At 36.8% G+C, this 16,768-nt stretch overlaps 1 protein-coding gene across 1 annotated transcript in view; it reads left to right on the forward strand.

Annotated features, from left to right (window-relative positions):
- The first annotated feature begins 416 nt into the window (after positions 1-416).
- The window catches only part of LOC114350446 (atrophin-1), a 37,972-nt gene continuing 21,620 nt past the window's right edge, over positions 417-16,768 (forward strand). The window contains exon 1 of the mRNA XM_028301262.1: positions 417-688. Within this exon, the coding sequence (XP_028157063.1) occupies positions 686-688 (3 nt within the window). The 5' untranslated portion in view covers positions 417-685. The remainder of the gene's footprint in view (positions 689-16,768) is intronic.

Here is a 16,768-nt window from a genome sequence, read left to right on the forward strand (position 1 = left end):
TATCGAGCCTAAAATTATCGATTTATCAAAATCATATCGACTCATTTAATATGCAAATCGATAGAAAACTCAGTCAGTGTGCCATAAAGAAAAATAGACAAACAAGAGAAAACTCCACATACCACAATATTGTCATTTTTATGCAAATGTTCTTTGCCAAATTCTTAGCACTTCCGCCACGCCTAGCAGCGACAAAATAAAAGAGAAACCCATCGAGTATTTAATATCCTGCTTTAAGAACCACACAAACCATAAAACAACCATATTTTTAGTCAGATAGAGTCTAAAACAGAACGCGATAAACTACCAAGATGCTGCATCGAGTTTAATGTCAAACGAAAACAAACTTATCATCGAAAAGCTTTAATTACAAAGCTTAATTCCAAAGCGGTAAGGTCGAATATGAATCGCAGTGCTCTCGTGAGAGAACGGCCTACAGGTTTCGACGACATACTGCCATATGGGAGCTGGCACCCCACTTTCTTCGGGGCCCATCTCTCATACTCAGTCTCGAAGATACGTCCCGATCAGTTGGACGTAGGAAAATGGACCTTCGCGTTGGCGGATAAAAAAAAACGTTCGCGCCAAAAAGTGACAGTGACGTTTGTGTTTTTTTTTCAACTTAAAAGGGTGCTGTGTTTGAGGAATAAACTTTTTGTGCTTTGGATATTTGCAGCTGGGGAAAATGGTCAGTATTTACTATAATTATTATCATTTACTTATTAATAAACTTAATTTTAATATTTTAACGTTGGGATTGTAGACATTATAAAAAAAAACTAAAAAATATACCGGCCGGCAATTTAGGGTAGGGCTCAAACTACTGATGGCCAGAGCTATTAATTATTATTACTAAGTAATTTAAAAATATTCTTCAAATTATTATCTATTTGATAATTAAATAGAAGCGTCCTACTTTTAGCCTTAAATCAACATTTTAATGCAATAAGTCCGCTTTCAGTTCTGACCTGAAAAAAACACATTAACACACGCGTTTTCGTGAACAATTAATTCTGTTTCGTTTTAAAAATTGTAGGTGTACTCTTACATGTTTTGCCCAAGAAAATTATGCATTTTTTATGAGAAAACCTATGTATTAGAGGTAATTTACATTCCCATAGAATATGCGAGCTTTCGTAGGCGAAACGAGTTTTTTTAGTATTTGTGTCTTTGTTTATTGAAATTACATGATAGTTAATTAGTACATAGATGATTTTATTATTTGAAGTAAAATAAACTTTCATTTAACAGAGAGCTTTACCACTTATTCGTATTAATGTGAAGAATGATTTCACGCAGTTTTACTGTTTTTTAATCAGTAGATATTTTTATCTATATCACATTTGCTTTTGTAAAAGTTGACTATACTAACTTTATACCGCTGCTTTTTCTCAGCACAGGCCTATATTATTATCCTAAAGCAGTGGTAAAGAAGGTATGATTTATAAAGTTAATTGGGCAAATTACAACGATAAGTGTCAAGTAATACGGTCTATCTGTGACAAACTGATATTTAATCATCCCATTAACAATGCATTAAAACCTGTTAATAAAAGCTCTAAGCGTAAAGACAGAAGGACCAACTTTACTTATGTACGAAGTTGAGACTAGAACAGCTTCGCTCGTGTTAAACTTTGAACCCCTGTTTTATCTTCTTAGATTGCTTACGTCATACTATGTGTGTCTTTCATCGCAATTCGTTCAGTATTCTGAGCTGTGTTTGACTGTCTGAGTGTTGACAGATCAGTCACTAAACCTAAACTTCGAACTCCTCCTATGTTCTTCTGATTAATTTCGTTGCGGGTCCAATGACAGTTTACTTTCCCAAGGGACAAACTTGACCTTCACTGGTTGTGTTATTGGCGGTCAAGCTGTAGATCCTGGCTACACAGGAGTTGCAGCGGTGGGAACGAGAGGTGGGAATAGTCCCGTAGATGAGTCAGTAAGAGGTAACAGATGGTTTCTGTATGAAGTTTGTGTGCTCAATTAGTTGTCAGATGGTTTCCGTATAAAATTATCAGTTTACTTCAAGTGTGAGATAACTTTCACTTTGGTTACGAAGTTGGGTGTTAACCCAAATGTGGGATGTTACGTAACACCTGAATTTCAGCTCACAACTATTTCTCGATGTAGAGTCTACATGCAGACTTTCACGAGGCAATAAATATTTTAATTCGTTAGATAACTGGGTATTTCTCATCGCCACGGTTCTCATCGTCACCTTCGTGGCGAATTTATTTCTAACTTATTTGAACTTTTTGTAAACAAAAATTGTAGCGCTTGATGTGAAGATTGTATGCTCAGTAAATCAGTCAAATAGTGAGTCTCGTTTGGAAGCTTTAACGTTTTGAATTTTTTGATGCCACGAAAGTGATTCTGTATTTCACAGTAATATTTTTTTCAAACTTTACTACTGTAAATGACTCTTAAGTGTTTATATAACACATATTTTGTCTTATTTTCATAGATAAATAGCAATAACATAATATAAATAGGTACCTACTTAAATACAAGATACAATTTTACCGATTAACTCATCTACTAAGTTACAAGATTCTACGCAATTGGTTTTAAGGGTGACACTGGTGGCATTCTGAAATGCTAAAGAAGCAAAAAACGGATTATCAGTACCTCAATAAAAAAGAACTCTTACTGATTATCAGTCCCTCAACAAAAATACATTTTTTATTTTGGCCAGAGGGCCTCGTATTTTATTATTATTGCAAGCTTTTATTTACTTTCACATGTCTGGTGTAGGCAAATCTTGCAACTTAAAATTGACCAACTTCCCGGTTTCCCATTGAGCTGAAATTTTTCATGCATGTGTAGGTAAGTCGGATGACAATGCAATATTATGATGACATGGAGCTGGAAGGTAGCCATAGGAGCTCTGCAATAAAACGACATAACCCCATAGAGTTTGGGCTCATTTGATTTGTATTGATGAGAACTTCCATCCTATATGGTAACCGGGGTCTGATGATGAAGCCGGAAGGTGGCCATAGGAAATCCGCACTGAAACGACACAACCTCATCGAGTTTGGGCTCATTTGGTTCGTATTGACGAGAACTTCAATCCTATAATGATAACTAGGGTCTAATGATGGAGCTGGAAGGTAGCCATAATAACTACGTAATAAAACGACACAACTTCGTCAAGTTTGGTAATTCGTATTGACGAGCACTTCAATCACATATGATAACTAGGGTCTGATGATGGAGCTGAAAGGTGGGCATACGAATTCTCCGCACTAAAGCGACACTACCTCATCGAGTATGACTTCAATCCTACTTATATGTTAACCAGTCTGATGATGGAGTGGAAGGTGGCCATAGGAACTCCGCAATAAAGCGACACAGCCTCGTTGACTTTGGGCTCATTTAATTCGTCTTAAAGAGTACGTTGGCCTAGATCAGTGTATTGTGATTACCTGTGGGTCGCGACCCCCTGGGGGGTCGCCAAGAATCTATTTGTACAAGTAAATCTCGCGATTAGCTTTTAGTCATATAAATTGAGTAAAGTAATAAGTTGATGGGTTTGAAACAATTTATATTTTATTTTATTCTTTTTAGCGCATTAAAAGCTTGTTTTTCAAAAATAATTTTTATTCCAATCTTTTATAACTCAAACTTCAGATTAAATTTATCTTACACAGTCACATATACACACATACATACAGACAGACAACAAAAATACGAAGCCCTTATTTATTTATTGATCTACTGATCTCTACCAACCACGTATAATTTATTAGTTATTAAAATATTGTAAAAACATAAACACCAGTCACTATATTTTGAAATAAACCAAAGCAAGAAATCACTTTCGTGGCCTAAAATCACCTTCGTGTATAAAACACCACGAAGGTGATGCCACGAAGGTGACGAAAATTTTAGTTTTTTATGAATTATCCTTTAATTTGAATTTAACGGTTCAAGTTGAATACTACACAAATAAGTCTAACATGTTGAGTTTTCAATGGCAAAGTTTCAATTAAATTGTTTAAATTTTAGAGGTAGAAAATATTGTTCAAGCAAGCGACGGTATGTCTATGGATAATCACAAAAAGTTACGTATTTTTTTCGCGGAGCGACGATCGACCTATCTTACCTCCCCAATGGTCAAAGCGCGACTGACGTTAACCGAATAGAATGCTGTGATTGGTTGCTGGTGTTCGGTTTAACGGCAATTTTGTATTATTACTCAAAATTTTAGGTACCTAAAATCGTGTGACCAACGTATTTCGCTTTCTCAATTCAAAATAATTATATGAATATATTTTTTTGCCTGTTGGGTGGAAAGTATATTTAATTACGATGATTTTAGTATATGATACACACAAATTGAATGAAAATTGTGAATGCAGTAACCAAATGTTTCATTGCAACCGAAGGTGTGACACGATGAGAACGCGAAAAATGACCCCGTTTTTTATCGTTTCATAAGATTTTTTCGTATTATTTTTGCTTCTATTACGATAAAATTTATTTTGTATGTAGCTAAATAGATATTTTATCATCTGATTTCAAAGTTATTGTTCTAACTTATACCGTTTATGAACTATTACTGTGTGACCATCAACTTTGAGTGTAAATGAGAAGTACCCAACTATTATAAAATATTCTAAAACTTATGAATATTATAGTGCTTGTGATTACTGAAATAAAAACATAGAATTGTAAACTTCCGTAATAATAAAAGCCTCGGAAATCCGACTAACTTATACTTATTTGTAAACTAGCGGCCGCCCGCGACTTCGTACGCGTGGATCTCGTTTTACCCTTAAGGGTTGAATTTTACCAAATCCCGTCGTAGCGTAGTGAACACCTACGTTCTAAAAGGAACTCCCATGCAAAATTTGAGACTCCTAGCACTTGTAGTTTCTGAGATTTCGTGATGAGTCGGTCAGTCAGTGACCTTTCGCTTTTGTAGATTCATGTAATTTTCGAAATAGTGTACAACGATTACTCATGTCCTAAGAAAAAGTTTCTAAATTACTTTAGATACTAGGATACGTTAATTCGAAGTGATTGACATACTCGTCTGGCTTTTCTCTTATGTATTCCCACTTAAACCTGACTAATGACCATGTGATTAGTATTCTATGACTTAGACTTAGAAGCCTAGGCTGTCTGGGACCTGAAGAGAATAATAAGATTATTGAGAATATTTCAAAGAAAAGAAAGACGTTTATTTGGTATTATGCAAAGACTTGTAAATGACTTCGTGATGGTATTAAATGTGGGATCGACCAAGAGAAAAGGATTACCGGTGGATAAGGTTTTATTTCTACAATAATCTTCCGAACCAATATCCCTATTCATGCAATCGCAGTGTCTCAAGCTTACTCTTTAACCAGTGTGTCATCATCATCATCATCATTTCAGCCATAGGATGTCCACTGCTGAACATAGGCCTCCCCTAATGCTTTCCACGTTGATCGATTGGTAGCGGCCTGCGTCCAGCGCTTCCCTGCTACCTTTACGATGTCGTCGGTTCACCTTGTTACCAGTGTGTATTCGCAGACGTTTGTACAGAATGGAGACATGGTTTATGACTTACTATGGGCCTCATAAGTATGCTCAAGGTCACCCAAAGGGCGATAGAGCGTGCTATGCTCGAACATTCCTTGCATGATCGATCCAGAAATAATAATAATAAATAGGTACCTACTCTTTATTGTCCACCAAAGAACAGAACAGAAAGAAAAGGAACACACAAGGTACAACTAGGCAATATACATAAAGAAATGATAAGATCTGCAGGAGAACCAATGTAGCCGTTGGAGCTGAAAAATTGTCTCATTTGTAGGCCTAGGATGCGCGCCGCGATAAGCGGTTATCACGCCGTTTTATCGATTTTGTTCATTACATTTTGTCGTCGATAAAGTATACCTAAACTAAAGGCTGGTTTTAGAATCGCGCTGACCATTCTCTGATCGTTGACGCTGACAGTCAGCGTGCGTCAGCGTGACTCTTTAGCCAAAGTCGTATACGGCGCGCATTCTAGGCTGGCTGTTGAAGGTTACGGGAACTACTGTCCTACAAAGGCTACAACCTATAATATCCATGTTGTGACCACTTACCTATTAATGAAACCTATTAAACTCGCCTCTAAAATAAACGTCATCTATTTTAACTCCTTCTGTGATAAATACCAATTAAATGAGTCGGCTTCATTAAGATTATGTTAATAGAGAAAGTGTGGAGTTAAAATTTTAATTAACAGCGATTAAGCGACACTCAAACAATAATGATCCACGTTTCGAGCGTGTGTTGACGTGGGGACTGTTTCCAATTAATATAGGTATTGATCTTGTTTATAATTAACTAGCTGTGCCCGCGACTTCGTCCGCGTGAAATAATGACTTTGGGTAGGCACTTTTAATAATTTAGTCTAATTATTTTACAAAGGCCTATGTTCAGCAGTGGACGTCCTATGGCTGAAATGATGATGATGATTTTACAAATACCTTTTGCCCGCGACTTCGTCCGTGTAGAAGTCGAAAAAGTTGTCATAGGATTTTTAAATGGTTTTTAACGTTATTATCTAAATGTTTGAATACTATTTGATCGTTTAAATACAGTGAATGATTCAATTACATAAATTTTTAAATATTATAAACAGTTCTGTAAATGTAATATTTAATTACTAAATTATGACTAATGATACGTTTCACGGCTTCGCTCTCATGAATGTTAACGACCGTCAAAAGCACGTCGATAGATGGCGGTCACTAATTTAGACTTTGATTTGCTCGTTTAAACACAGTGAAATATCAATTACATAAAATATCTTTATTGAATAAATTTTAAATATTATGAACAGTTCTGTAAATGTAATATTTAGTTCCTAATTAGGACGAATGATACGTTTCACGGCTTGCTCCCATGAATGTTTACGACCGTCAAAAGCACGTCGATAGATGGCGTTTTTAAAGATATTTCTATCGTCATAAATTGTAGCCTATATGTTAGCCTGGGTTATAAATAATAATACTGTAAAGTTTCAACAAAATCCGTTTATTAGTTTTTGCGTGAAAGAGGAACAAACATCCAGACATCCAGACAAAAAGGTTACAGTGAGCCAACCATAAAAGATAGACATATGCTGTTGCGGACTTTTTTGTAGAACTTTTAAAGGGGAAAATCCTATCATACATAATTTTTGCGAAACTTTAACCGTTTACGCAGCGTCAGCTCTCAAACGGAAAAAAATCACTGATTTGAAACATTCTTCATTGGTGCTCCGCTCCTAGTGGTCTTAACGTGATGATATATAGCCTAAAGCCTTCAGGGATTAACGGACTATCCAACACAAAAAGAATTTTTCAAATTGGTCCAGTAGTTCCTGAGATTAGCGCGTTCAACCAAATAAACAAACTGTGATTAATAAATTGCGCCACTACAAACCGTACCAACAGATGGCGCTGTTACGATCTTACTATGGCAAACTCCACCGCGCATACAATCCTGCATCGCGGTGACGAAGTTTTTTACCCTGCCCAGTATATATAGACAAACCAAGATTGTGCAAATCAGATGCACTAACACCTGTGCTCTTTATGGTGGTTGAGCGTCTTATTCCACAACTTCAGCTTTATAATATTAGTATGGATTAATTACAAGCTTTGACCCGCGACTTTGCTCGCATGAACTCTGGTGGCACAGAAAGTGTAAACGGATGCCCTTGTCACCTTATTTTTAATTGTTAAGCTGTGTTAAAGTTGTATTTTTTTTGTTATGGTGACAATAAAGGTTTATTTATTTATTTATTTATTTAAACGCGTTCCCAGTTAAAGACTAATTAATTAATTAACAAGTCTGTCATGTATTTCTTTTTACCCGACTGTGCCAGAAGAAGGGTTATGTTTTTCGAGTGTCATATGTCATGTCATGATGATACATTGATTGGTAGCGCTTCAATCTAGCCATGAAAATCCAAATAGTCAATTGAGTTCTCTAACCAGGGATATCATAATTCACTTTGTCATACAACATTTTCAGGAGAGTTTCGTTTTGAGTACAAAACAGTTCATAAAAATTATGTCAATTTGTTTCCTGTAGAAAATTCTTGAGTTACAAATAGCTGATAATGTTGGCTGAATTTCTTGCGCTACTTCTTCTCAATAGTGGCCCATTTATTGTTCTGAAGTAGTGGTAAGGTTAAAGTAGTAAAAAGACGTGTAAAAGCGCTTTTTGAAAGCCTATTTGTGGAAAATAAATGTCTTCTAACGAACCCAACTTAGATCTACGAGTATATCCTTAAAAGCGAAAGATCACTGACTGACTGACTCACTCACTCATCATCACGAAATTTCAGAAACTAAAGTGCTAGGAGTTTCGAATTTTGTATGGGGGTTCCTTTTATAACGTAGGTGCTCACTTAGACGGGATATTGCAAAATTTAACTCCTAAGGGGGTAAAACGGGATCCACGCGCACGAAGTCGCGGGCGGCCGCTAGTTTGTGTATAAAAAGAAAATTATGATTAGTAACACTTTCAGCTAACACGTCCCTCAATTCAACACAATGGACTTCCCAACCTCCACACAAAGACAAGCTTCAGAACAAGGCCATAGACTAAGCGTACCATAGACTAGACCACAGACAAGCCGACATCCGGCGGGACCGGCTTCCGCCGCCTCAATGAGAGGAAGATGGCTGTTGAGAGGTTTAAAATTTTCCACTTTTTGTGCACTTCCGATTGTTAGAGGGAAATCTTCTTGCGTTTATTGCTATAGTAGTTTGCTGGTTCGAATCCCACTGGCGACTTTATGATGATTTTTTTAAGCATTTGCTTTTCTATGCGAAGTTAAACATAAATGCATAAATTAAGCATATTTCATGAGTATTTATAATTCACTGTGGACTTACAGTTTTACCCAAGACGTCCATCAGCGACAGAAGTAAATAATACACGATTTACATAAATAGGTGCTTAAATACTATGCGACAGAAAATTGTATACCTCCAAAATATACTGAGCCATACTGTCAACAAACACGTCAATATGAGGTTTTTTCGCGAGAAGCGCAATTAATGATGAATGAATTTAACATCATCTGCATGTAAAATACAAAATGTACATTGTTTATTCTGAACTTTGGTGTCAAATTAGACCTCTCGCACGCTCACTGTGGGCCCCCGTCGCACAGTCGCGACAGCAATATAATGAGGGCTATCGTTTATATACTTAACAGTTGGCACCCCTGGCGATTGACAGGACCTTACTCTACAGTGGCGCCATCTTGATGAGTGCAAATGCGATAGTCCTACCACTTTAGCGCTCACCAGTTGGCGCCACTGTCTTCGCTACTAGCAAGTGACAGGACCTTACTCTACAGTGGCGCTAACTGGTGAGCGCTAAAACGATAGCCCTCATTACGCGCGAGCGATAAGGATGGGTAGCTTGGGGTCATTGGACGAAATTCTGCGTGCTCACGGACCAGGCTTTAAAGCTTTTCTCTTCCCAAAATGAAGCATTAACAAGACACAACACTTCCTTGCGTTTCTCTACGAGTTCCATGGCCCCTGGCACAGATAGCATCAAGCGAGTGAACGTGAAACCTGTCGCGATTCGAAGGCTGAGTTACGCAACCACTTTCTCTCGTAATAAAATATTATAACCCCGAATTGCTGAGAAAGGATGCGAGTTTTTGAGGTTTTTTTTAATACAGAAAAGGCATCGTTTCAGCCAAATGACGTCCACAGCTGGACAAAGGCCTCCACCAAGGTATTTGACCGCAATCTCACCTGATGTATGAGATACGGTCTAGGATGGTGGATATCTTTGGTGGTAAGGGCCCAATCGCTCTCGCCTCCAGTTCAAAAATACCTCTAGTTTTAGTCGCCTGCTTGGAAGAAAATAAAAGCTCGCCTTTTGTATTTTAATTCAAATTCATTTTATTGCATGTCACATTACAATTTATATTGTACCCTGTTTGGTTCTATGTGCTATAAAGTTACATGTATGTATACATATAAATAAATCATATTTAATTACATACACATTTACGTATAATGGAATTTTATGACACAAAATAACAGACTGAACAGAAAGTTTAAAAAAATGACCCGTATGAGAATCAAACCCGAGATCCACAGTGTCCTAGGCCGCTACACCATCTGTCCATCTCATATCATAAAATATTATACATGTTTTATAACCCCAAACACATAATAAACTAGTAAAATATACTTTTGCATAAAAACTGTACCGTCAGTACAAAAGACATCAACGCGCTAGTGACTCTAAGAAACCACATTCACTTTGAAACCACATAATTATGCATATTTACTCTAACGACAGTATAAAACTACACCGACTTTGATACGGTTTGGGTAAACTGACTGTGCTCGCGCTCCGTGACCTTGGTAATGACTAGGCTGCAGTTAGGGCCGCTGCAAACATGCTACATTGTCATCAATGTCGAACCTTAACTTCAAACTCCTATGTTCTTCTGATTAATTTCGTTGCGGGTCCAATGACAGTTAACTTTCCCCGGGACAAACTTGACCTTCACTGGTTGGGTTATTGGCGGTCAAGCTGTAGATCCTGGCTACACAGGAGATGCAGCGGTGGGAACGAGAGGTGGGAATAGTCCAATAGTCCCTTTCCGGAAGCTCGACGCAGCGACAATAGGCTAGTTGCCTAAAAAAATTTTTTTAGTCCGTAATGTTTAATATCAAAAAATATTGGACACATATATTTTTATTTGTCAATCTAACAAATAATTACATAGTTATGGTGCGTTGAAGTTGCGCACGACGTCACAACGTGCGGCATTTTTANACAAATAATTACATAGTTATGGTGCGTTGAAGTTGCGCACGACGTCACAACGTGCGGCATTTTTAAGCAAGCGTCGACGTCACGGGCCTCTTCTTATGAACTTTGGGGCGCTTTATCTCTTTAAATTTTCATTAGTTTGAAAAAGTGAAAAATACGTGTAGAGTATTTTTTGATAAGTTAACTGACGGACTAATTAAAACTCTTGCTTTTTGACCCATGCAACATCCCCATAGTCGCTAAAACGCACGATTCCAATACATACTACAACATCCGTACCTCTAGAGTCTAGCACGAAAACTTTCGACTCCGAATCGTTTGCGTATTCGAATTGCCATTAAAAGATTTAGTGCGAATACGACAGCGCCCTTGTGAACGTGTCGTAAAGTGAACTTAGTGAGAAATGGTTGCGCGAAACTTATTTTGACAATCAAAATTGTCACGTTCTCGTTTAATTCGAAGGTTGAGTATCGAATTTTGTCGAATACGCAAACTATTCGAAGACAAAAGTTGTTCATACTAGAGGTGCATCGATACAGACGCAAAATGCGTAAAGTAGTATGTCTGCGGTGGTTCTTAGTTTTATCAGACTTTGTGACGCGGAGTCGCTTGCTCGTTAGTTTTTACAATGTTTGTATATTTCATCCACATCTACTGGTCATTGGCCTCTGTAAACGACTCTCCAATTTATGAGAGACCATAGGCCTGGAATACGTGCCGTGATATAATCTTATCTTGTTTTTTTTTTTTTTCAAATTGTGACATTAACATTTAATTATTATCTTTTTTTTCTTTTCTTTTGTTTTATAACGCAGCATGCCCATAAGCCCAAATCGTCAAATTCAAATTCAAATGATTTATTTCTTAAAATATGGTACAGTGATAAGGTCTTAACTATTACAATATGCGTCCACTGAAAATCAGTGTCCAGCCATGCATTTAGCTGGAGTCGTTTTAGGCACATCGCCTTCATTGATCGAAGAGAGGAAGAGGTATTACCTATTACTGATATTTTTTTAATTGTGCTAATTGATTGTTTCTCTTTTTTCATGTGCCAAATAAATTATTCTTTCTTTCTTTCTTATCGATGATTTTAGACGACTAAATGTATGGCATTATCGTATAAAATCGATACAATGGCGTAATAAACGCTTATCGCGTTTATTATTATATCAATTTTACCAGATAAGCACTTTCGTTTGTCGTCTAAAATCATAGGATGTTATCACGGCGCGCACCCTAGCCCGGCAGAATTATTTTGACTCTCAGAGGTTTTGATTTAGACTCCCAAAACACACTTTATTTAAATCATAGGTGAAGTTCACTTCCACCATTTAAATCAAATCAAATCTATTTTGTGAACATGGGTATTACACGTAGGTGTTACAAGTGTTTTAGTATCTCCATCTTCCACCTTTTGACACCTTCGGCTTGATAATCACTTTCCATCTGGCGTAATACAGGCTAAGAGCTTCCTCGTAGTGTATTAAAAAATTGGGCGGATCTTCGTGAGGATGGATCATCATCATCATCATTTCAGCCATAGGACGTCCACTGCTGAACATAGGCCTGCCCCAATGATTTCCACAATGGCCGATTGCTGGTGGTCTGCATCCAGCGCCTTCCCGCTACACTTATGGAGGATGGATGATTTTACTTACTCTTGTACGAGAAAACTACAATCGAATTTCCACCTCTCGTTCCCACCGCTGCAACTTCTGTGAAGCCAACTTGACCGTCAATAACCCAACAAGTGAAGGGTCAAGTTTGTCCCGGTGAAAGTTAAACTGTCATTGGACCCGCAATGAAATTAATCAGAAGAAAATAGGAGAAGTTCTTCGAACTACAAGACAGCTTTCGACGAAGCTTAAAGCGTGACGCCAATGACATAAAAAACATCTTAACGTGACGCGCGACGTGAAAAATATAACGGGACTATTTCCACCTTTCGTTCCCACCGCTGCAACTCCTGTGTAGCCAGGATCTACAGCTTGACCGCCAATAACACAACCAGTGAGGTAATATGAATATAACTTACCTATATTGTTCCAATAATAATAATAATAAATACACTTTATTGCACACCAAACAAATAACATAACAGAAGAAAAGGAACACACAAGGTACAATTAGGCGGTCTTATCGCTATGAAGCGATCTCTTCCAGACAACCTATGGTGAGGACAGTTACTTGAAACAAATATGAAGGGGAAGGCGGTGTCGACACTAAAGAAATAAATTATAATAAAAGGCATACAATTTAAACCAAAATAATACATACAAATAATACACAAAATATATTAATATATATATATACATATATAAATTATAATATATACTTACATACACATACAATTCTAGATACGAACCAAAGATAGAACTAGATAGCCAGCAGAAAATAGATGGGAATTTTAAGAAGCTTAAAGGAATACAGATGTAGGGAAATTAAGGTAGCAGCGTGAGGAAGTGAGACTTGAGTCTTTTCTTAAAAATAGGAAGTGACTTAGATTGCCGAATAGACATCGGCAAGGCGTTCCATAGACGGATAGCTTGAACAGTGAACGATCGCGTATAGGAATGTGAGGTGTGAGAAGGAAAATTAAGATGGAGTTTTTTTGACGACCGCATTTCGTGACCCAGGGCCGACTGCATAAATTGAAAACGCTCCTTCAAGTATGGTGGTGACTTTGGGTTGAAAAGGATAGAGAAAAGAAGGGATAGGATGATGACAATTTTATACATTCCAAGTGAAAATATCAAAATATCTTTTACATAACTTTCTCAGACTATAAAACAGGGTTTATATAACTTATCTTTGGAGTTCTGCAAACATAACACCGGTCAACAAAAAAAATTTTTTTTTTTGCGCATGGATTTTACTTATTATATTCTGATTATGTAAGCAAATTTATATAAAAAAGTGCGATTAGAAATCGAAAATATTTGTTTTTTAAGAAGTTATAGCGATTTGAATTTTCCATCTTCATAGTAGAATGTCTCTAAAGATGCACGTCACATTCTCATTGGGATATACTTAAATATAATTATGGGGGCTTATTGGCAAGAACAAGGGGCACGCTTTCATCAAAATATAGTGGGATTTGAGAGACGACGTTACTAAGGCCAGTATACTGAAAGCATGATAGGGTTAGATTTTTATGAGAAAAATCTTCTATGGAACATGACAGGAAATTAGAACTTTTCATTTTTAATAAATATAGCTGACCCGGCGAACTTCGTACCGCCTTAGCGTAGAGATTTTCTTAATATTTTTTTCCGTAAGAACCATCCTTGGACTTCCACAAACATTAAAAAAAAAGAATTATCGAAATCGGTTCAGCCGTTCACACGTGATGCCGTGACAACGCGAAACGGGTTTCATTTTTATATATATAGATTTGAACTCTATTTTAAATTTTCCTTTGTGAGAATGAATTTTAAATGGATGTTTGGTATGCTTTAATAATTAGAAAGAATGAAAGAAAGAAAGAAAAAAATATATGTGGCAACAAATTAAGTCATCTCTATATTCATGTTTCATACATTCATTAATATGATTTTTTACACATAAAAGCAAATTCAGAACAATTTTTTGTTGTTATTCTAATTTCTAGGTACCTATTAAAGCAATAAAAATAAGCTATGCATAACTCGTGCGCAAAAATGCTGTAGACAGTTGTAATATGTCGTTTGCAAAACTCCGTTCCAAAAACATTGCTCTACTATTCCAAATATTTCAGGAACCTAATCCAGTTCCAAGATATCTATTACTGTGATTAATTACACCAAATATCTGTGATTCGTTCCGCTCGTAAAAAATAATGGACTGAGTGAGCACGCAAAAAGTTACAGCCTATAGCACATCAAGCTTCGTACGCGTGGATTCCGTTTTACTGAGGTTTTACCCCATTAAGAGTTGAATTTTGCAAAATCCCGTCTTAGTGAGCACCTGTTAGAATGTAGGTCTACATTCTAAAAGGAAACCCCATGCGAAATTTGAGACTCTTAGTACTTGTAGTTTCTGATATTTCATGATGAGTGAGTCAGTCAATGAGCGACCTTTCGCTTTTAAAGATATAGATTAATCTGTACAATAGTATATTTTGTTTCTGTTACTTTAAACTAGTTGTTATACGCAGCTCTGCCTGCCTCTTAATTCTGACATGGATTTTGTCGAAATTTAATTGTTTTTGTTCTATGCATCTTCGTAGAAATCTCAGATACTTTATGAACTGAAGCGTATGTCGGTACAACCTTAGCATTAAACGGACCTTTAAGGAAAAGTATGTGCAATACAATGTACAATGTCGCTCGTTCGATTCCCGTCAATCGCTTTAAACTAAATCAAAAATATTTTTATTTGTTTGTATTTGTCACGACCACCTTTTTATAAACCTTTTACATACTTTTTACCTAAGATTAACATATTAAGAAAAAAATAAACCAGTGTGAAATTAGCGTTTGTTTGTTTCACTCACAGTATTAATTAAATTCATCATCATCATCATCATTTCAGCCATAGGACGTCCACTGCTGAACATGGGCCTCCCCCAAATTAAATAAGTTCTTACAAATCATCAAATGCTCTCAAGGAGCCTTTACATGTCTGTCAATTCTTTTTGCCCTACCAGCGCTTCGAGACAAACACTTGTCAAGTGCTGAGAAGAAGTTATTGGGGGAGCCCACTCACAGCACAATCATATTTTTGTTTGGAGGGATTTACAGTAGTTACTCATGACTAAAATTTTTATATTTTAAAGACTGTAAACCCTTGAAAAGGATGCTGACAATAGTGACTGAGTTTCTTGCGCTGCTTCTCAGCACTGGCCTATTTATTGTCCCGAAGCAGTGGTAGGGTTAAAACTGGGACGTGTAAAAGAGCTTTTTAAAAGCCTATTTGCAAAAATAAATGATTATTATGAGTTTTACTGTTGAACTACAGAAGAATCTATGACTGAGATTGAGTCAAAGACCGTTTGTTTTTAAAGGACCATAAAAAGAACTAAAATAACAACCCACACCTCATCAACCTCAAAACTGTGCCAATGGTTGCTCGCGCGCAAAAAGTAAAAGTTTACGAATTCAAAACAGTATTGTTTGGATTTTTCGCATTATTGTTCTTTTTTGGTAAATGTCATCGCGTGACGTCACGTCTGAAGAAAGTGTCATATTGCACACAAAGAATGAAGTAAAACAAAGTGGTTTTTATTTGCCATTCAAATCATCATACCTTAAAAGAATTGAACTTTTTCGGAACGGTCGTCGTCGTCGTTTCAGCCAAATGACGTCCACTGCTGGACAAAGGCCTCCCCCAAGGTTTTCCACAATGAACGGTCCTGCGCTGCCCGCATCCAGGCTCTTCCCGCGACCTTTACCAGATCGTCGGTCCACCTAGTAGGAGGCCTGCCTTTTCGGAACGGTAAGAAGAGATATTTGTTTTGTAACATAACATACCTATGGGCAATGGGTCATTGGCCTAGCTAGACATACTAACTATTCTTTTAAAAATGCAAGGCTCTTGCAAACTTCACTCACACAGTTTTTTAGATGAAAGCCTGTTTTGCCTTTTTAATTTAAAAAAAATAATAAGTGTAGTTATTTTCAAATTACTAAGTCCTCGTGGCTATAAATGTGCTTGTGTTACAAATGAGTCCAAGTTTAAGGCTGGGTTGCACCATCCTACTTTAACTTTAACAACCGTCAAAAGTCTGTCAAACTCCATATAAAAACACTCTTTAAAGTTATAGTCACGGTTAAAATAGGTGGTGCAACTCGGCCGGCCTAAGACAAGTTTTTAAATTAAATTAAAGGCAAATGGTAATGTTCAGTAAGTGTTAGACATTCCCCAACCTCAACTTCACTCTTTCTTTTCTTAAACTAAAATTGATCATTCAAATTAATTCATCGTTGCTAGTTACCTGTCAGCATCTCCGGAGGACTTTCTTCATGGATTCCATTAAATATTCATACATATTAGT

This window comes from Ostrinia furnacalis, unplaced genomic scaffold, assembly GCF_004193835.3.
Source record: "Ostrinia furnacalis isolate ACB-3 unplaced genomic scaffold, ASM419383v2 OfSCF0895, whole genome shotgun sequence".
NCBI lineage: Eukaryota > Metazoa > Arthropoda > Insecta > Lepidoptera > Crambidae > Ostrinia > Ostrinia furnacalis.